This window comes from Silene latifolia, chromosome 10 (assembly GCF_048544455.1).
Source record: "Silene latifolia isolate original U9 population chromosome 10, ASM4854445v1, whole genome shotgun sequence".
Taxonomy (NCBI): Eukaryota; Viridiplantae; Streptophyta; class Magnoliopsida; order Caryophyllales; family Caryophyllaceae; genus Silene; species Silene latifolia.
Genome location: NC_133535.1, coordinates 145445310 through 145468347, shown reverse-complemented (window position 1 = coordinate 145468347; position 23038 = coordinate 145445310). Strand labels below are relative to the sequence as shown.

At 42.6% G+C, this 23038-nt stretch overlaps 1 protein-coding gene across 1 annotated transcript; it reads left to right on the top strand.

The window, feature by feature from the left end:
- Window positions 1-1814: 1814 nt before the first annotated feature.
- On the top strand, window positions 1815-23019 carry LOC141609287 (mogroside I-E synthase-like). Its single transcript, XM_074428395.1, has 2 exons — window positions 1815-2480; window positions 22263-23019. Exons 1-2 carry the CDS (start codon window positions 1815-1817, stop codon window positions 22980-22982), a joined length of 1386 nt encoding a protein of 461 aa, XP_074284496.1. The 3' UTR covers window positions 22983-23019.
- The last annotated feature ends 19 nt before the right edge of the window (window positions 23020-23038 follow it).

Below are 23038 nucleotides of genomic sequence, written 5' to 3'. Positions count from 1 at the left end.
CTCAACCCTAACTCGTTAACTTTGTGTAGGGTTCGTATTGTATTTTTGGGCCGTGTTAATAATTGTCACCTCTAATATTACCAGTTACAGCAACTCTCCTATAGGACCGCCCTATAGCATAGGACATACCCAATAGAAGAACTTAGCCCAAATTAATTGAAAACCTCTATTCATATGTAAAGCGCCAAAGTGTGATAAACACCTACCACGATCTCTCCATCATCGCACCGCTACCTCTACCATTACCACCACCAACACGAGCACCACCACCACCATCACCTATGTCTACACCGCCCCAACATCATTTACAACCATCGTCATCAGTATTGGCGGTCCGCTTTCTTTCTCCTTCCACATATAATCACACTATAGAAGATGAACATTGGCAATGGCGATGAACACCAAGTACAACCAGGTTTGGTAAATTGATCTTGAAAGATCAAGAATTAAAATTAAAATTAAAATTGATGCTTCTAAACCATAACTGACTATTTTAACTTGAATATTCACTTTTTTATTTTGAGAACTTTGAAAATTTAATGTTAAAAGTTACATTTTAAATTAGCTCAAAACATTTACACATATCTTGTGATTTACCTATAGTATTTCATTGGGGAATATATTTTGTTTAGCAACTGAAAGTTTTAACTTCAAAACTCACAATTTTAGTTTCAAAACTTCATATAATTATGATGGAAAGTTATTCTTTTCTATTGAAATCTTAAAGTTTTACTTTACTTTTGTGAAGTATGGTTTTTAGTTTAATGACTAACGATTTTAGTTTAACAACTTACTGGTTTAAGTAATGTCGTTGTTTGGGGTCGGGGTGGAAATCGTCGTCCATAGGTGTGGCCAGAATGCTGGGTCAAGACAAGAAATTCATGATTATGGGCATGGGTGGCTTAGAGGCTGGATTTGAGTTGCTCAGGGAGAACGTGAAGCAGTAGAGGAGAAATAAAGAAGGGAGAGGTGAATTAATGTTTGGGCTTATTCATAATTGGGCCCGTCTTACTCTAAAATTGGTCTTATAGAATAATTAGTGTACCAGTTATATCATGTCGTTTTTCATCCAACTAATGTGAATAATAGAAACAACACCTCTCCTATAGGACCGTCCTATAGTATATGACTGGCCCAAAAGAAGAGAAGTCCAATTATAAAATATAATTTTATTTATATTTTAATTTTATTTTAACAACTCGACATTTAATGATAAAAACTAACACATTTAAATATACAAGTTATCAATCTAAAATTTTTGGTTATCAAAATAAAATATTTTTATACAAATTTATCGAGTAATCTATTTGGGCTTTTGATTAATGTGTAATAGAAATAACACAAGTTTTCTTAAATAACAATCCAAAATCTATAAATATTTATAAAAAAAAACTTTTTATTATAATATGGAATCTGGTCTCCCTTAGGTTCTCTATCATGCACAAAAGCCAAAAACTTTAGCAAAATGAGATCATTTGCACCGTAAGTACCCGACATGATTGTATAATCTATTGAAGAGTAAAGTATATGTTCAATGACATTAGTTGGCTTGACAAAGAAATTATAATAACAATGCGGACAATATCCCCGAATTTAGGCGATAATAGTCGCTCTATCCGTACCGATTATTTATTTATCTTTAATTAATTAAAATATTTCATCATCGGAAATTTTTATTGATGCTAAAAACAAAGGCAATTGGTCAAATGGATTTACAACAAAGTATTTGTAACAAATGAATCAAATCAACTCATTTACGCCCCTATATAAGACATGTTCTAATGTTTGGTTTGCCTTGCTCATGTACTACAAAAATGGAAAGCCAACCCCAAGAACTTAATGAAATCCATGTTATTGTAATTCCATATCCAATACAAGGTCACATAAATCCCATGCTACAATTCTCTAAGCAACTAGCTTCAAGAGGCCTTAAAGTTACGTTAGCGACCACCCCTGCATTTTCCTCCAAATTTGTCCATTCCGAACAATCAAACTCAATCTCAATCGAAACAATCTCCGATGGTAGCACCCTTACTGAAACCGCTAACACAAAAAATGTCGATGCCTACATCAAGAGATTTGACCTAATTGCACCTCGGAGTTTAACTCAATTAATTGAGACGAAAATTCAATTAGGCCATAACATCAAGTGCATAATTTACGATTCAAGTATTCCTTGGGCACTCGACGTAGCTAGACAATTTGGGGTGTTCGGAGCGTCTTTTTTCACACAATCTTGTCTTGTGAGCTTAATATTTTACCAAGTTTATGAAGGTGTACTAAGGGTTCCTATAGAAGGGCCGTGGCGAGGTGTTTTTACTAATGACACGCCATTATTGATAGAAGCAAGGGAGATGCCATCTTTTGTGTATGAAGTAGGATTGTATCCTGCCCTTGAAAAGCTTGTGATTAATCAATTCACAAATTATGGTCAAGCTGATTGGCGTTTCTTTAACACATTTGATCACTTAGAGTGTGAGGTATGTATTTCTTTCATATATATTTATGTCATTATTAATGTTTGTTTGAGTTATTTAATTTTAATTTTATTTGAAGAGTTGTCCTACCCAATCATTTTTATTAGTTTTATTATGTTGAAATACATTGGCTCAAACCGCCATGATTATTGTTACAGGTGGCTAACTGGCTAATAGTGCGGGCCGACCCATCCTTAAAAGCTTAACCTGTCTATTCATGAATATTTTAGATTGTAGCTGAAAGTAAATAAATGATTCTAATGAGCAAGTCCAATGGTGTAGCTTAAGGACTTGCTTGCAATTTTCCAAAATTGCAAGCTAGTTGCTACACCATTGGAGAAGAACATGTCGAATGGCTTGTTTTAAGCTTGTTGCTTCGTTAAGCTACTTGCTTAGATGAAAAAACAATTACCAAGCAACCAATAGAAAATTAGTTTTAATAATGAATAATTTTTTTTTTTACTTTTTATTTTTTTTATTTTTTTGCTTTTTGATTTATTATTATTATTTGATTTATTAGTATAAAAGCTAAGAGCAACTCCAATGGTTGTTTTTAGGGACTTGCTTGCAATTTTTGTAAAATTTCAAGCAAGTACCTTACCATTGGACAAGGAGTGAACAAATGTAGCTGGAAAGCATTGTAGCTTTGTCAAGCTACATGCTTGACATGAAAAAAAGAAAAGGTAAATTTTTTTATTGGATGAAATTAATAAGGTGGACCCATATAAGCTACAAAATATTGTAGCTTCCCATTGGGGCGTTAGAGCATCCACAATGGTAAGCAACAACCCTACTAGTTTAACTTTCCACATCACATTTTTGAGCTAGAACACTTTTAAGCTACAAACTTCCCCAATGGTTAAGCTATAAGAGTTGTTGCTTAAATTGACTAATATACATTTATTTAATTGGCACATATCTCTTTGTGGGTCCATTTGAGCTACTAGCTCCATGGAGCTAGTTGCTCAAATTAAGCTAGTTCATGTGAAGCTCTCCAATGGTTGAGCAACTAGCTTGAAACTTTTAGAATTTGCAAGCAAGTCCTTTTGTTCAACCATTGGAGATGCTCTTAGTGTAGCTGAAAAGTAAAACAGCTTAAAAAACCGACTTGGCAAATCAGGCTACAATGTATTGTAGCCGTCCATTGGAGATGCTCTAAGAGTAAGTCCAATGGTTTAGCCTAGGGACTTGCTTGCAATTTTACAAAATTGTAAGCTAATGGCTAAACCATTGGAGTGTATGTAGGCTTGCTTGATTTAAACAACTAGCTTCATTAATAACATCTACAATGGTACTATTGCCACATCATTTTTTTAAGCTACAACCATTTCAAGCTATGATTTACTCCAATGGATTAGCCAACTTACTACTAGCTTGATTGGACCCATTTATCACATTCCTGTATTTATTTATTCAATTTCCAAATTTTTAAAATAAAATTAAAAATTTAAAAATGGAGCACAATTTTCTTATTGGTTAATTCATCTTGTAGGTCCATTCAAGCAAGTAGCTCCATGGAGCTACTAGTTCAAATTTTTTTGAGCAAAGCTAATTTACATGACCAACTCCAATGGTTGAGCTACTTGCTTGAAATTTTATGAAATTGCAAGCAAGTCCTCAAGTCAAACCATTGGAGATGCTCTTAAGCTAGTTGCTTAAATGGACCTACCACATGAAAACAACCAATAGAAAGTTAGTAGCTTAAATGTGGGTCCAATTAAGCTAGCGAAAAATCAAGCTAAACCATTGTAATACATTACTAGTTCAAAACTTTTAGAGCATCTACAATGGTACTAGCTTACCTTTGTCACATCATTTTTTTGAGCTACAATCATTTCAAGCTACAACTTACTCCAACGGTGAAGCCGATTTCCTACCAGCTTGATGTGACCCACCTAATACACTCTCCTATTTTTTTATTCAATTTTAAATTTCTAAATATAAAATTAAAACACTATAAATGAGACCACTATTTTCCTATTGGCTATGTTCTTTTTGTGGGTCCATTTAAGCAAGTAGCTCCATGGAGCTACTAGCTCAAATTTTTTTGAGCAAAGCTATTCTATTTGGACTACTCCAATGGTTGAGTTACTAGTTTGCAATTTTTTAAAATTGTAAGCAAGTCCTTTTTCTCAACCATTGGAGATGCTCTTATAGCTTAAAATGTGAGATGTCAAAGGTAAGCTAGTAGAAACTAGCTTACCATTGGACTTGCTCTAAACCGCCCCCGTTCCCAGCCAATCAATGTGCTATGTCAGGGTTCGGCATGAGCTGATCGCGCTGATACGGCCAACTAGCCCACACCCTATGAGAAGACCATCTCAACTAAAATCTTAGGGTGATGGTTGAGACCCACCCAATCAATGATCTTATATTCTAACACGCCTCTTACCTTAGAAAGGAGGGGTGACGAGATTTGAACCCATGACCTCATGGCCACACTGGCTCTGCATGATACCATGTTAGAACATGAAAATGGGTTGGACAAGGCCATTTAAATTCGAAACCCAGGACGAAATAAACCTTGGCTCTGATACCATGTTAAGAGACCATTCCAATCAAAATCTTAAGATAATGGTTGAGATCCGATCAATGATCTTATATTCTAACCCGCCTCTCCCTTAGGGTTGGGTAAGGGTTGGTCCAATCAACCTAGACCACACGGTTATTTTTGGAATGATTCGGTCAATTGCTTAGGGTGATCTATTTAGCCCGACCGTGAAATGCAGTTGTTTAACAACTCAATGGGTTTTTTTTTGGGTGTAAAGGAAATCATAATAGCGTTTTTGATGCTGACTAGGTTTGAACTCATGTCATAAGTATCATCACCTCTCATAACTTTATCAACTAAGTTAGTTGACATTTGCTCAACAGGAGTATATTCACTCTTAGTTATTAATTGGGTAGACTCGAAAACCGAAAAAGTGCCAACCATAAAAATAATCTTTATGGTTCAACTTTAAACACCCTTATGAAAAATTGTTGCCACAATTAAGACTTATGAGAGCAATTGGAATTGGGAGTTCTTTGTTGATGGGGCATATTCTGCACCGCTGACCAAGTCAACATATTGAGCAAGGTCAAGGATATCCACAACAAAGTCAGCGACCTAGACAGTCTAGCCGATGCAACCCATCGGCCTGTCACACACTGGGTCTCGGCCGGCAACCACCACCGTAGGGACACATATCCGCGTACTCATATCCAAGACCCTCGGCCGGCCTGCCATAGGTCCATCGGCCGAGGGTAGAACGGTCTTTCCACCTGCTAGCCACTTGGCCACTTGGCCACTACGTGACAAAAGGTGAAAGCCTATAAATACTCCTCAACCTTCATTGAGGAAAGGATCCAAAAATTAACCTAAGAATCACTATTCATCTGGTAATATCTCCCTTATCTCTCAACAATACATCCTTAGTCAAGTAACAACTTATCCCTCTAAGTTTACTGACTTGAGCGTCGGAGTGAGTACGCTTGGCACAAAGCCAAGCCCTCAGTTCGTTCATTGTTGCAGGAGAGGCCGAGAGGAACGATAGAGACGAGGGATCCAACTCAAGACATCATTCTACAAGCCACGGGTGGTAACAATACTTGCTCTGGAATTACGCCCGGAACAATTGGCGCCGTCTCTGGGGAAAGACACTAGAAGCTAGTCACATTCATTCCCAAACAAAAAAAAAACACACACAAAAAACCCACCCCAAAAGCCAAGAAGATGTCGAAACAACAAGAGGCATTCGTGACTGACGAAACCGAATTCTACCAAGATGATACCGTCCACAAATCTGGAGTTGTGCAACCCTCCGCCGGTCAAGTGATTCAACCGGAGTACGGGATGCCAATAATACCAGACACTCCGCCCGCTCTCGCCGACCAGGTCACCATCATGGGACATGTGGTTGACGCAAAGAAATCGAAGATGCTCCCGGACCTAATCGGAGTACGCGGCACACACCGTCACGCCGACAAGAGCGGCGGAAACCGTCCAGGAGACCAGGGCCCAAAATGTGACCCCAAGAAACTTGAACGGAGCATTAGGAGAAGCGACCTGGCGTCAAGACACCGGAGGAGCCCAAAGTGGTCGTGGTAGACCTAAGTCCTTCTCGCACTCGTGAGAAGACAGCGTCGCCGCGGCACGAACGAGGCACACCCCGGAGGAGCGAAAGAAGCCCAACTCGCCAGAGTTGGAGAAGAAGCCCGACTCACCAGAGTCGGAGGAGAAGTCCTTCTCGCTACGAGGAGAGAAGCCGGACTAGGAATGCGAGGAGCCGATCGCCGCGTGTCGTTCGACATGTGGTCGACAGCCCCTCGCCGCCACGTCCTAGAAGTCCAGGTGCCGACTAAGCTGAAGTTACCACCTATAGCATACAAAGGAGAAGGCGACCCAACCGACCACGTCGAGGCTTACGAGTCTCACATGTCAGTATGGGAGCAACCCGATGAGGTTTGGTGCCGAATCTTCCCAACGACACTGCATGGGATGGCACAGAGTTGGTACAAGGGGCTACCCGACGGGTCGGTATACTGTTACGCCGACCTAAAGGACACGTTCCTAGCCCAGTATTCCTGCAACAAGAGGAGGGCCGTGGAAACATCGGACCTCCTGACTATCAGACAGGAGGGAGGCGAGTCTCTCCGAAGTTATGTGAAGAGGTTCGACGCGAAGGTTCAGCAAATTCGTGAGCTGAACAGCGAACTGGCAGCCTTCGCACTGATGAAAGGCCTCCCAAGGGGAGACCTAAAAAACGAGCTCATCAAAAGCGGCGGCCTGACCCTGGACGCCGCCAGGAGAAATTGGCTGATCAAGCCATTAAAGTGGAAGACTACCACAAAACCTGGGTAGGCCCTAACGAGGCCGAACCCTCAGAAAAGAAGAGCCGCCGGGAGGACAACCCGGATGAAGGACGCCGTGACAATAATCGGTCACGATCTGCTGAAAGACGCCGCGATAATGATAGGTCACGGTCTGACAAGTCCGCCAGGAAACAGAGCTCGGCAGGCGCCGGGGGGAGTTCGGGAACGTATTACCAGCATCGGTACAAAGATCGCACCCCCTGGTCGTATCGGCCGCAGAGGTCTTCGCCCTGAGCAAGAACGAGGGCCAGAAGTGGGAAAGGCCCCCCAAGCCGAAGGGAGACGGTGACACGAGCCAGTACTGTGAGTACCACGGTCACACCGGTCACCTTACTGACAACTGCCGGCATCTGAAGAATGCCATTGAAGAGCTGATCCGGAAGGGGAGCCTCGGCAAGTACGTTGCCAAGGGCCAAAAGGCTGATGCCGGCAGTTCAGATAAGAAGTCCGTCTTCGAACGGATAGGAGTAATCCATGTTGTCATCGGGGGCAACGAGAACGGAGGGTCCGCTCATGGGCACAAACGGCACCTGAACGAGCTATATCAGGCCATCAATTTTGTGCCCAACGCAGCGATCCCCGCTTCCGACATCCCCGATATGACTATTGGAAGGAAGGACTACGAGGGCGTCATCGCTCCTCACAGCGACCCACTCGTAGTCAATTTGGACATATCCAACCATCTGGTCAAGAGGTGCCTGATTGACACAGGCGCCTACACGAACATCATGTTCAGGGAGTGCTTCCTCAGCCTCGGTCTGAAAGCCAAGGATTTAAGCCCCTGCACCAATCCATTATACAGCTTCTCTGGGGCCGGCCTGGTACCGCTGGGGTCACTCAGACTACCGATGATGTTCGGCGAGGGGAATGCGGCTAAAAATGTCCTAGCTGAGTTCGTGGTCATTGACGGCTCGTCCGCCTACAACGTTCTCATAGGCCGAGTCACCTTGAGCGAGGCCGACGCAGTGATGTCTATCCGGGCCCTAACACTGATGTATGTCTCGGACCGGGGGGAAGCGCATAAGCTCGTCTCCAAGGACGAGAAGGACGAGGTGGTCAACGTCCAGATAGCTGCCAGAGGATGCAACATGCAATCCCTCAAAGTGGCAAAGAAGTCAGAGAAAGGAAAAAGTCCATCCTTACAACAGGAGGGCGACCTCATGGATGCAACTAGCGGTTGACTGGGAAGGTGTGCCTTTGATAAGCCATTAGGACGCTGGTAATCTCGGGAAAACTCTGTATAGCGGCGGAGGTGTCCAAGATAGCTGTGGGCGCCCCAACGCATGTTTATACCTAATGAAAAATCGTCCAAGTCTTCCATCAAAGTGTCCATTTTTTCCCCATCAGTCATTAACAGGAAGAAGATGCCGACTCACACTGTCACACCGACAAGAGCGGTAGTCTCCATAAAGAAGCAGGCACCGTCGCAGTCACCCCAAGTAGTAGACGCCACGGCAGTCACCCCAAGAGGTTTGACGCCGTCGCAGTCACTCCAAGTGGTAGACGCCACGGCCGTCATCAAGAAATAGACGCCAGCTCACACTGTCACACCGACAAGAGCGGTAGTCTCCATAAAGAAGCAGGCACCGTCGCAGTCACCCCAAGTAGTAGACGCCACGGCAGTCACCCCAAGAGGTTTGACGCCGTCGCAGTCACTCCAAGTGGTAGACGCCACGGCCGTCATCAAGAAATAGACGCAGCTCACACTGTCACATCGACAAGAGAGGCCGTCATTACCAATAAGCAGACGCTGGCTCACACTGTCACACCGACAAGAGCAAAGAATCACCCTCGAAGCGACGCCGCATGAAGCGATTACGGCCAGCAGATTGATACTGCAAAACGATCAAAACGCCTTAAAAGAGTTTAAACACAGTTGGGATGCGCACTCTAGACTGCCTCGGCCAGGCCGAGGCGGAAACAAAAAGGCAACTCAGACGAAGACGAAAAAAAGACCTCGGCCAAGCCAGAGGCAAAGTGAAGACGCTAAGTACAGTTGATACGCTCAACTATTAGCGCAAGGAAACTCAAAGTGACAAAAAGACCTCGGCCAAGCCAGAGGCAAAGTGAAGACGCTAAGTACAGTTGATACGCTCAACTATTAGCGCAAGGAAACTCAAAGTGAGGTAAAGACCTCGGCCAAGCCGAAGACAAAAGAAACGAACTCTTATTAAAAATGATAAGCTACAAGTGAGGAGAATACAGACGATGGCCGTCCCCATAAAGATAAGCCAAAACACAACCTACCAAAGTTGTACAAAATACAAGGAAAAGAAAAACAAAAGATTACAGGTATCATTTGAAGCGCCAAAAATGGCAGGGAGGGAAGGCTTAATAATTGGCTCCCGAACAGCTGAAGCTATCTGAGACGCGGGTGAGCTCGGTGACGACCGCCCGTCTCCCTATGCTCGTTCTGTCGCTCGCCATCAGCAGCGGTAGCAGCATCTTCTTCGATGGGCAACCCAGCGGCGTTCTTAGCAGCCTCAGCTTCAGCAGCCTCAGCCTTAGCCTCGGCAGCCTCAGCTGCCCTTGCCCTCTCGGCTTCTTCCTTGGCCGCCTTAGCCTTCTCAGCAAGGGCTGCACTCTCCGCGGCCGCCTCTTTCTCTATCTTCACCCTCACCGCCTCCTTGGCCTTCTCCGCCACGGCCTTCTCCTTGGCTTCGAGCTTGTCGTCAAACAGCTCGTCAAATTTGCCCCACGGAAAGGAACCCTCGAGAGGGAAGAGCTCCTCAATCACTTCCCTGGCAGCCTCCTCGGCCAGATCCCGGAATTCGGTGCACATGTTAGGGAGCATGACGGTTTGGAGCATCTCAATGTCCTCCTCCTTTTGTCTAATAATGGCCTCCTTGCTCCGAATCACCTTCCCCTGGATCTGATGCATGCCCCTGAATTCATTCCTCTGCTGGAAATAAAGGTCGGCGTGCCTCTGAACAAGGGCACACTTCTCCAGCAGCTTTGCAACTTCGGCCGCAGCAGCCTCGGCCTTGGCTCTCTCAGCAAGGACCTCCTTTTCAGCGTCCTCCCTGAGTTTTCTCTCAACCAAGAGCGCTTTCTCAGCATCTCCCCTAAACCTCTGCTCATTGAGGAGATCCAGCTTCGCCTTCACGGCCACCTTCTTAGTGGCATTAAGCTCAAGGGCGGACTGGGCCACGGCCTTCTCCTGCTCTATAATACGAGCACCGGTCAGCTCGTTCCATCTCGCCAGCTCCTCGATCAGCCTCGCGCTTTCCGCTACAAGCTGGGAGGGGGAAGTCTTCTGGGATGAAGGGTCAGTAGTGACGTTTCGATCACCAGCCTGCAGCCGGGAGGGGGAAGCCTTCTGGGATGAAGAGTCAGTGGTGACGTTTCGATCACCAGCCTGCAGTCGGGAGGGGGAAGCCTTCTGGGATGAAGGGTCAACGGTGACGTTATGATCACCAGCCTGCGCGGGTTTCTCCTCCACTTGCTGCTCAATGAGAGCGACGGCCGACAGCGGCTGATCTGCAAAATTTTAACGAAAGCATCAGTATCAACCTGCATAGACATGCCAGAGAGCCCGTTATCAGCAGCGCCTAATGAACCGGCTAAATCTGAGCCACAGGATAGATCAGTACCGTGCTTGGCCTTCTTGGCCGGAGGACGCGTTCCTCGCCAGCAGGAGCAACAACGGCGGTAGAGGCTGTCTCCTTTCTCTTACGGACAAGGGGAGACCCCTCCTCATCAGAGTCCTCCCCATTGGTGATATCAACGATCTCCACCGTTGCCTTCTGAACAGGGGGAATGGGAGGTGGAACTGATGTCGACGCCATCGCCGCCGAAGACTTCGTTTTTCGCGTGTGGCGCGGCATGTTACTAACAACCTTCGCCTGGGCCTCCACCGCATTCAAGCTTTTCAGCTGCTGATCCATGAGATCATTCGGCGACGTCCTGCGGTCATGGGTCAGAGCCTTAGGGTGCAAGTTAGCAACGGTTTTATTTTTGTGCAGCCCCATTCTCAGGAGGATATCCTCGACAGTCCGGTCCAAAGTGGTGCGAAGGAAACAAAGCAAGAGTTAAGTAGAAGAAATAAATCGAAGTTCGAGAAACAGAACACCGAGAGCGGTGATGGGCCTCACACCGACCCCACTCACCCCGTGCTAGGGCCGGTATGAGGCCGACATATGAGCGGCTCATCCCGGAGGATGATCTCGTGTTGGGGAATCCATCTTTTCGGCACCCCACTCTTGTCCGCCTCAAAGAGCCTCATCGCGCCTTCTCATCCTCCTTAAGAGGGACCTTGCTGGCATCCATCTTGAGCTTTTTCCGGTGACCCATCCGTCGTGCTCCGCCTTAGTCTCACACCGCAAATTAACTTGGTCCGAAAGGAGCGGGGCGGCGGATAGTCATCCGGCACCTTAACATACACCCACCGATCTTTCCAGTCCTTGCAAGAAGTAAGTTTGTCAACAGAGACATAACCCGGCTCCGTTTGCACATCGTACCATCCGACGCGCCAGAGATTGATGGCCGGAGATGATGAAGCCGGCGGAATAAATTCACCGTTGGGGCCTTTCCCTTGAAGAGACAAAGCCGACTATGGTCCTCACAGCCAACGGGTGCAGTTGGGCAACAGCAACGTTCATGGCCCGAATGATGGCCATAACGTACTCATTCAATGAAACCGGAGCCCGTACTCCAAGTGCCGCATGTATACGCCGATGTGACCCGAGGGAGGGCAACAGACCGCCCGACCCTCCTCGGGATAACAATTTTGTATCCCCGCCAAAGGAAAAATGGCCCTCGAAAAATGTCTCGCGGAACAATCGGCGAACTTATGGGTCAAGCACGGTCAAGGCGGACCTTACAGGCGTCACCGTGATCCATAACGCATCGCTCCCCTCATTAGGACGAGCCTTTGCAGCATCATCACCAAAATCGTCTGCGTCATGATCGACATCATCGTCATCCTCCCATTCCTCCAAAACTTGAGGATCAACTTCGGGAGAAGGAGACCTAGGGCCCCCAAACCTTATCGGGATGGCATCTAGTATCCCCTCCCCATCAAGACGCGACGGGGAACCCCCCGGCGCAGAAGTGCTAGTCCCGACGTCAGCAGAAGACATGATAGCAATGATTATTTAACAAAATAAGAAGTGAGGAAATTTGTTTGTTTACCTTGAAGAAAAACACTCGCCGGAGTAACAACTCTAAAAATTAGAAGACAAAGAAGCCCTTAAAAGCTTAGAAAGAAGAAAATTTTGGAGAGAATGAAATTGGTGGCCAATTTCACGGAATAACTGCTCTATTTATAGGGAAAATCCCATGAAGAAGGACCAATCGAGAATGACCCATGAAGCGCCAAATTAATCGGCCTAACAGACACGTGCGGACATGCAACCATGGAAAGTCAATCGTCGCAACAAGCGTCAAACGTCAATCAATGCACGAGTGATGAAGCGTCTTCAACACGCCCCTTCACCTCTCTTCGCCTATTAATCTTCCTCAACAAATTCCTAGGCATCCGCTTCTCCGCCGCCGCATGATCAACCAAGCTAAGAAGCACCACGGGGGCAATCAAAACAACCGCACTCCCAACCCCGGTCTCGGCCGGCGTCACTTTCTCTTCCACATCGGATGCCCTTTACACATCCATGCGGAGGGGGATATATATGGTACGGCCTAATAAGAACCAGGCCGAGATAGAAGAAGCCGATCTGAGAAAAAGTTTTAAATTACTTTCGCAGAATATACGCTCAAAGATACATCGGAGCCTATACCACAAAGATAGACTACGCTGGGGCAAATTGATGGGGCATATTCGCACCGCCGACCAAGTCAACATATTGAGCAAGGTCAAGGATATCCACAAAGAAAGTCGCCGACCTAGACGGTCTAGCCGATGCAACCCATCGGCTGTCACACTGGGGTCTCTACTGCAACCACCACCGGGACACATATCCGCGTACTCATATCCAAGACCCTCGGCCGGCCTGCCATAGGTCCATCGGCCGAGGGTAGAACGGTCTTTCCACCTGCTAGCCACTTGGCCACTTGGCCACTACGTGACAAAAGGTGAAAGCTTATAAATACTCCTCAACCTTCATTGAAGAAAGGATCCAAAAATTAACCTAAGAATCACTATTCATCTGGTAATATCTCCCTTATCTCTCAACAATACATCCTTAGTCAAGTAACAACTTATCCCTCTAAGTTTACTGACTTGAGCGTCGGAGTGAGTACGCTTGGCACAAAGCCAAGCCCTCAGTTCGTTCATTGTTGCAGGAGAGGCCGAGAGGAACGATAGAGACGAGGGATCCAACTCAAGACATCATTCTACAAGCCACGGGTGGTAACAATACTTGCTCTGGAATTACGCCCGGAACATTTGTATTGGGCTTGTAAATAAGAACCTTTAAAAAAAATTTGTCCCATTACATGAAAAAGTTTGTCCTTGAAGAAACAAACTTAGTTTTTTTTTTTTTGGTACATAAGAAATAAACTTAGTTTGATATTAAGAACCAAGTTCTTTCAAAAAAACAAGAAATTTTTTGGACCGCATTGAGTAATTAACCAATTAATTACATTAAGTAATTAATATTTTTCTTCCTTTGCACCTACTCTGATTACCTTAATTGAAAATTTTATGGATGGTGTATAATTATGGGAGGACTACTATTAACATTGATGTGTTAATATTTTCAAAATTTACTAGCCATTCAAATCACCTGCCCAACACAGCCATCAACCAATTTTTATTGCCACATTTTAATTAAACTCGTGATTAAATTCCTAATATAAGTAACCAAATTACGAAAATATTTCATAACCAAACAGTATCATACAAACATACATTAACCTAAGGCATAGCAACTAACAAGATCAACCAAAGAAAAAAAAATTATGGAGAGCATGAATGGAGCCAACTTTGATAAACCAAGTAAAGGAGCTCATGTTCTACTCCTCCCATTTCCTCTTCAAGGCCATATTAACCCGATTCTCCAATTCGTGAAGCGATTAGTGTTTAAAGGGCTTAAGGTAACTTTACTCATGCCCTCAGACACTCCTAATCATGATTCCTTTATGAACAAGCAACATTCTTCGTCCATCAAGTTTCTTCGATTTTATGATGGTGACGACAACCCAGACGACGTAGACCAAGATGCCCGGTTCAAGCGAATAAGGGACTCGGTTTTTAATAGTTTGGTTGATCTACTAGACAATTACAAGACAAATCAACAAACCCTTAGGCCTACACCTAAAATGGTCATATATGATTCTCTAATACCTTGTGTTTTAGATGTATTAACGATATTCCAAGATCTTCTACAACTTCCATATCTTCCTCAAGCAAGACACAATCTGCAACAAATAATTCAAGTGTATAATTGTAATATATTTTTCCATAACTTATGTTTATAGCCTTCTTGTATATGACTCCATCTATTAGGTCATTAGCATTAGTATAAATAGGATGAAACTTATTGTAAATTTATTCATTGAAATACAAACCTTTTATACCTCTTATATGGTATCACGAAGCTCACAGCGATCCGACAAAACTCACCTCCAACCCCGCCGTTCCATCTTTAAACGCCACACCAAAATTCAATTTACACCTACTTCTACCATGACTAACAACATTGACACCACCATCTCCAACCCTCACGAAACCACCACCCCACTCACCTCTTTCAATCTCAATCATTGTGTGAAACTCACTCCCATGAACTACACCTCATGGCACTTCCAACTAACCCTTATCCCCTTTGGATATAGCCTACTCGGGTTCCTAGACGGTTCCCACCCATCTCCATCACCAACCATTGTAGGTGACGACAAAGTCGAAAAACCCAACCCGTCTTATTTCACTTGGCTTAAACAAGACGGCCTCATACTCGGCGCCCTTATGGGAACCTTGTCCTCGGCTGTTCAAGCCTTAATTGTCCGGGCAAAAACCTCGAAAGAGGCCTGGGATATACTCGCGCAAACCTACGCAAACCCTTCGCGTGCGCACATATTACAACTTAAAAATCGTCTTGAATCAATTGTCAAAACCACTGACCAATCAATAACCGATTATATGAACTCCATAAAAGTAATCATCGACCAACTAGCTTTAATGTGACCCGGAAGACATTGTTTTCAAGGTTTTAAAAGGCCTAGATTACAAGCTTTAAAAACCCGTCATGGATACCGTTCGTGCTCGAGACAACCCTATAACATTCGAAGCACTCCATGAAAAATTATTACAACATGAATTACTTATTAAACAACAACAACCCGAAACCGAAATTTTTAACCCTTCTGCTAACCCTGCATATCGCCAAAACAGAGACTATGGCAACCAACGATACACCTCCAATTACCACCAACACAACCGTGCACCTAACCCTAACACCACGGACCCCTACCACACCAACCAGCAGCAACCCGTGAACACCCCTAACCCTCGGCCATTCAAGGGCCGTTGTCAGTGGTGTTGACAAACGGGCCATGTGATTTCCGAGTGTCCATTCTTCCGCAAATTATTCCCAAATATCGTGTTCCCTGCCCCACCAAGTCGACAACCACCACCGCAGGCTCACACCGTCTCCACCGAACTCATACCTAACCCAAATTACCTTCTTGACAGTGGGGCATCACACCACGTAACCCACGACCTTGATACCCTTGCCCTTCACACCCCTTACTTCGGTCAAGATGACCTCATTATTGGTGACGGATCCGCTCTCGACATCGCCAATATAGGTAATTTTACTCTTAATTCTCTAAAGCTAAATAACGTTTTACATGTTCCGAAAATCTCGCGTAATATTCTGTCAATTTCGAAATTGTGTAAAGATAATAATGCCTTTGTTATATTCTCATCCGATTCTTTTATTATTAAGGACATGTTGACGGGAGCACCAATCCACCAGGGCCGAGCTAGACACGGCATATACGAGTTGAGCACGAACCAACCAACTTCAAGCTTTGCGAAGAAAAGCTCAACTCCTTTATCATGGCATCATTGTTTAGGACACCCTACCTTCGATGTAATGCGAATTATCAATAAAAATTTACCTATTAAGTTATCTATTTTCTCGTCTTGTGAATCATGTCAAATTAGTAAAAGCAATAAACAACCATTCGGAATATCAACCTTCAAAACCAACGCACCACTTGAACTTATTTTTTCGGATTTATGGACAAGGCCCGTTCATTCTCGTGAAAATTACAAATATTACGTAATTTTCGTTGACCACTTTAGCAAATATATTTGGTTATTTCCACTTAAACGTAAATCAGAAACCCAACAAGTTTTTTTGCGATTTAAAGCCCTTGTAGAATTTTTTTTTCAAAAACCAATAAGACAATTCTTTTCCGACAATGGTGGAGAATTTCAGAAAATGATACCCACCTTGCTCGACAATGGCATAAGCCACTTTACCACACCGCCTCACACTCCCGAACATAATGGATATTCTGAACGACGACACCGTCACATAGTTGAAACCGGATTAGCCTTGCTTGCCCACGCTAAGCTGCCTACCACGTTCTGGCCTTACGCGTTTAGCACGGCCACATACCTCATTAATAGACTACCCACACCTACATTACAAGGACAAACTCCGTACTATAAGTTGCATAACAAATTACCGGTATATACAAAATTACACAATTTTGGATGCCTCTGCTATCCATGGCTAAGACCGTATACACATCATAAACTCGAGTATCGTTCTATTCTTTGCATATTTGTTGGCTATTCTTCAACTCAAAGTGCGTTTCACTGTCTCGATCCCAAAACCAATAGATTATACACCTCGAGACATGTTACATTTGTTGAAGATGATTTTCCCTACTCTCGACTACGCACCACAACCTCGCCACCAACTGACAATACGGACCCTGATGAATGGTGTCCTCCTATGCACACCATTCTACCCGCTGCCACCACACCCATCCCAAATCACGTCTCCACCACCACCTCGACATCAACCCCTATTCCTCGCTCTCGCCACCCAATCACAAATGTCTACAGTCGAAGACAAACCTCCTCGACAAATCCCACAACCACGCCTGCTTCCACACCCTCTTCAAATACTATTAGTTCATCCCATACAACCCCATCCGCTTCCACTACCAGTCACGACACCAACCAACCACAACCCTCTACACAACAAAAAGTTGTAACACGGCTGGCCAATAACATAAGAAAACCAAACCCACGCTATGCCAACCTTGCTCTTACTTCTGCCTCATCACACTCGCTGCCCACAACTGTAAAACAAGCTCTTGTTTTCACTCAATGGCATGAAGCTATGCAAGAAGAATTTCGTGCCCTTGAACGGAATCAAACATGGACATTAGTCCCTAAACAACCATCTTACAATGTAATTGGATGTAAATGGGTCTATTGCATTAAATACAACCCCGATGGCTCCCTAAAACAACAAAAAGCACGCCTCGTTGCTAAAGGCTTTCATCAATGACCCGGATTGGACTATACCGAGACATTTAGCCCAGTCGTTAAACCCGCTACTGTTCGGCTAATTCTTTCCTTAGCTGTCACCCAAACCTGGCCATTACGACAACTTGATGTTAATAATGCCTTCTTACAAGGCACTTTGACAGACGATGTCTACATGGCACAACCACAAGGCTTTGTCGATGAATCAAAGCCAACCTATGTATGCAAGCTAAACAAGGCAATTTATGGCCTCAAACAAGCTCCTCAAGCTTGGCACACCGAGCTTAAATCGTATCTAATCACCTATGGTTTCAAACAATCTATCTCAGACTCCTCTTTATTTATTTTTAACACCAATCACATTCGTATATACATGCTTGTCTATGTTGACGATATAATTGTTACAGGACCAAACCACCAACATTTACAATTATTTATCGATCAACTAGCAAAAACATTTTCCATTAAAGATCTTGGACCGCTCTCTTACTTCCTCGGTGTTGAGGTCATACCAAACTCACTCGGCCTTCACCTAAACCAATCTAAATATATTCATGACTTACTACTAAAGTACAATATGTCAAATGCAAAACCAAATTCAACACCTATGGCCGCTGATTGCCATCTTGTCCGTGAAGATAATCAACCCCTTCAAGACCACTCAAACTATCGCGCTATTGTCGGCAGTCTTCAGTATTTATCGCTTACTCGACCAGATATTGCCTTTACTACAAATCGACTCGCCCAATTTCTGCACCATCCTACCGCAACTCACTGGTCTGCTCTCAAACGATTACTTCGATATCTCCAGGGCACTCAAACTCTCGGCATCCAACTCTATAAGGAATCTTCTTTGTGCTTACATGCCTTCTGTGATGCTGACTTTGCGGGTGATAAGGATCAATACTTGTCCACAACCGGCTACATTACTTATCTAGGCCGCAACCCCATTTCGTGGTCTTCAAAGAAATAACGAGGTCTTGCTCTATCCACTACTGAGGCTGAATTCCGGGCTATTGCAGCTGTCACTACTGACATTCTATGGCTACGAAATCTACTCAATGAGCTGCACATTCATGTCACAAAGTCGCCTGCAATTTACTGTGATAATATTTCTGCTACTCTCTACGCCAAAAATCCTGTCTTCCATTCTCGTATGAAGCATATGGCTCTCTCATTTCACTTTGTTAGGGAACAACTTCAGCTTGGCCACATTCGCATACAACACGTCGCAAGCAAGGATCAACTGGCCGATGCACTTACTAAGCCCCTGCCCAAGCCTCGTTTCCATGATCTGCGTGACAAGATTGGACTCCTCCCTCCTACGTCCATCTTGCGGGGGCGTATTAATGATATTCCAAGATCTTCTACAACTTCCATATCTTCCTCAAGCAAGACACAATCTACAACAAATAATTCAAGTGTATAATTGTAATATATTTTTCCATAACTTATGTTTATAGGCTTCTTGTATATGACTCCATCTATTAGGTCATTAGCATTAGTATAAATAGGATGAAACTTATTGTAAATTTATTCATTGAAATACAAACCTTTTATACCTCTTATAAGATGCGGTAAAAAAATGTGGCCTTGAGGGAGCTCCATTTTTTTACCCAATCTTGTGTGGTAAATTCAATTTATTACCATGAATTAATAAGGGCAATTTGAATGCTCTACTGAAGAGTCATGGGCGAGAACACCTAAGAGGGGGAGGGAGTGAATTAGGTGTCTATTTAAAAATTTAAGCTTAATGAAAACTTCTTTTAAAACTCTTAAACACTTTAAACAATGCTTAAATGAAAGGAGAAGTTGATACTTAGAACTAGAGAGTTAGAAGTAATCAACAACGATTCAGCAAACAGAAGTTACACTGTACTCAACTGTTGATTTTGAAGATATAAACGCGAGTATAGAGTGGCAGCGGAAATAAAACGAAATAGACACGACAAACGATGCTTTTTAAATACTGGTTCGGTCAGTATTCCGCGACCTACGTCCAACGCTATTTTATTAAACGTCTTAGAAGTAAACTCATACAAACTAAGACCACCTCGAATAATAAAACAACTCTCCAACCTACTCCGGTTGCTAATGCTTAAAAGTTACTCCGCTTCCAAGACTTTTGCTTTGGGCTACTCCGCCGAAAGGTTCCGTGCTTAAAGCTACTCCGCTTCCAAGACTTTTGCTTTGGGCTACTCCGCCGAAAGACTCCGTGCTTAAAGCTACTCTGCAATAAGGCTTTTGCTTTGGGCTACTCCGCCGAAAAACTCCATGCTCAAAAGCTACTCCGCTTCGAAGATTTCGTGCTTAAGGATAACTCTATCCTAAGACTTTGGTTTGGTTCTACCCGGTTGTTACAAGACTCCACTTATCTCAATGTTGTTCACTCAATTGAACGGAGGAGATAAAGTTTAAGTACAAAACACGGGATCCTCGAACTCGACTAAACGACTAGGTGCAACACAACAAACTCAATAAAAGACTCAAAGATAAATAAACAAACTTGCAAAATGACTCAATGATTTTGAAATGATAAACGATTTTGCAAAGTTAATTTACTCGATAAAGCATAAGTCTTTTTCAGTTTTAAACTCGTTGCTGCACACTTGTATAAATGAATTAAGCAAGGTATTTATAATGTCCAAGTAGTATACTTTACACATTAAAATATCTTACACTCATAAGCACAAGTGATTAAAATAATATAAGTAATTTGCTTGGGCAACATGCACAAGTCAACCGAATTCTTCATCAAGCAACCGAGTATTCTTCCTCAAGAAATCGGTGCCTAAGAATGCAAGAAATCAGATTGTGCACACACAAATATGGGTTGAGTTTTTCATCAAGAAACAAGCATAAATAGTTGTGTTTATGAGAACCATAAACATTTCCATAAATGTCAAAAGCAAACAACCCATTTATAGAAAATGTCTTATTGTGCAATCAAACTCCTTAGCAAGACATTGAAAGCTTTATTTTCTTCAAAGACATCAAAGTATTTTTCAGAAAACTATTTGTGAACATTGAAAGCATTTTAACAAAGGTTCAAATATTTTCGAAATAATTCTTTGAAGAATGAGTCAGAAGTAACAGTTGACTGAACTGTTGTTTTTGCACCTAAACATAAATTCGAGTTAAAGATCTCCTTACAACACATGACTTTAACACAATTGACAATCTTCATCTTTGATCTTCATGATGACTTTCTTGATAACCTTGAATTGATAATTGAAGCTTCATGCTACATGGTTAAAACTTAAGAGGCACACAATCCCCCCTACTACTAAGAGAATAAAAATTCTCTTAGTTTTCCCTCCAAAAAGCATCTACCTAAATTAGGAAATAAGTATCATAAAATTATCTTTTCAATAAATATGTTTTAATAATTATAACTCTAATATTTTTATTAAATTCATAATTATTATTTTTTCATTAAAATTAAATAAAGTTAGTATTAAATTATAAATTAAAAGTTGTTAACTTTTTCAATAATGCAATAATTATTATTTTAGAGAATCACTTGACATCCCCTTTTTACTAAAAAAAATAACAAATCTCAAACTTTTTCCGCCTAAGTTTACCGCCTACGTCGCTAACTGTTACTTACAGTACTTAGTATATTTCTCTAATTAACTACTCCCCTAATTCATTTTAATGATATTCTGATTTTGTACACAATAAAAGTAGCCATCAATATATGCTGTATAATTGAAAATAGAAAAATACCAATAGTTTAATTGAAAATAGAAAAATACCAATAGTTTAATTGTTAATTTTTCTTACATTTCCATCTAGAAAAACCGTGCTATAGCACGGGAGCTACACTAGTTAAATAACAATGAGATTAATTTGTCTTAAGGCATCATCAACAATAATTAATCAAATTGGGTCTCTTCATCCACCAACCGGGTCCGATCTAGCATCTTTGTCGGTTATTAAATCGTTCTTAAACGTTGGTGATTTGCCAAGTTTTGTGCTCGCTCCTAGCCATAACCCTCCGGGGTATCTTAGTTTGGTTTTTGATCAATTATCCAATGTGGAAGAGGCGTATTGTTTGTTCGTCAACACCTTGGACACGCTCGAGATTGAGGTATATTCAAACTTCAATGATTTGTACTTCGTATATGTCAGTTAAGTTAGCCGATAAAATCATTGAGTGATGATTCTTTGTACATATTACAAACTCATTTCTTTTACAAAAAAAGCAATGATTTGTGAAAAAATGTCCCTACACATGTAATGAATTTATAGATGGATACCGGAGTAGTAGACGTCTAAACAAAGTGTTCGGTAGGGGTAAACATAAAACATTGACATGTTAGCAGGAACATAATAGGACTGAGGATTTGAACCTGGACCTATTGTCCATTATAACTAATTATTAACCACTAGAGTGACTAGACTATGACATTTTCGGTCAGAATTTGGTGCCAGACACTTAAAATTGGAGCTAGTCACTATTTTCAAGCAAAGAAATTGTCACATATATAACACATGTTTTTATGATTGAATTATAGGTAATAAACTGGATGCAAAGCATATGCACAGTGAAGACAATAGGACCATGCATTCCTTCAAAGTATTTGGACAATCGCATACCCGATGACAATGACTATGGCCTTAGTCTTTTCCAGCCGGAGACGGATGCTTGCATACAATGGCTTGACGCGAGGCAGAGTGGCTCTGTTGTCTATATATCAATGGGAAGCATGGCTTCTCTTGGAGACAAACAAATGGAAGAAATTGCAAGGGCTTTGTTGAAAAGTAACAAGTTTTTTCTATGGGTTGTTAGGGCATCCGAAGAGAATAAAATCCCTCCGAATTTTAAGGAAGAGACGTCAGAAAAAGGTTTAATTGTCAATTGGTGTCCTCAATTAGAGGTTTTGAGTCACCCGGCTTTAGGTTGTTTTGTGACTCATTGTGGGTGGAACTCGATATTAGAGGCCATAAGTTTGGGTGTGCCCATGGTGGCATTTCCGCAATGGACCGATCAACCTACTAATGCGAAATGTGTTACGGATTTATGGAAGATTGGAGTTAAGGTGAGGAAAAATGAGGGTGGATTAGTGACTAGGGAGGAAATTGAGTTGTGTATTTTAGAGGTTATGGAAGGAGATAAGTCCAATGAAATAAAAAGTAATGCTAAGAAATGGAAGAATTTGGCTAAAGAGACAATGGAAAAAGGTGGTAGCACTTCAAGGAACATTGAAGAATTTGTAGCTAAGTTGCAAAACTAGGTTCATGTTTGTATCTTGAATAAAGTTACTCTTGTCGTTCGGTTAAAAAATATATA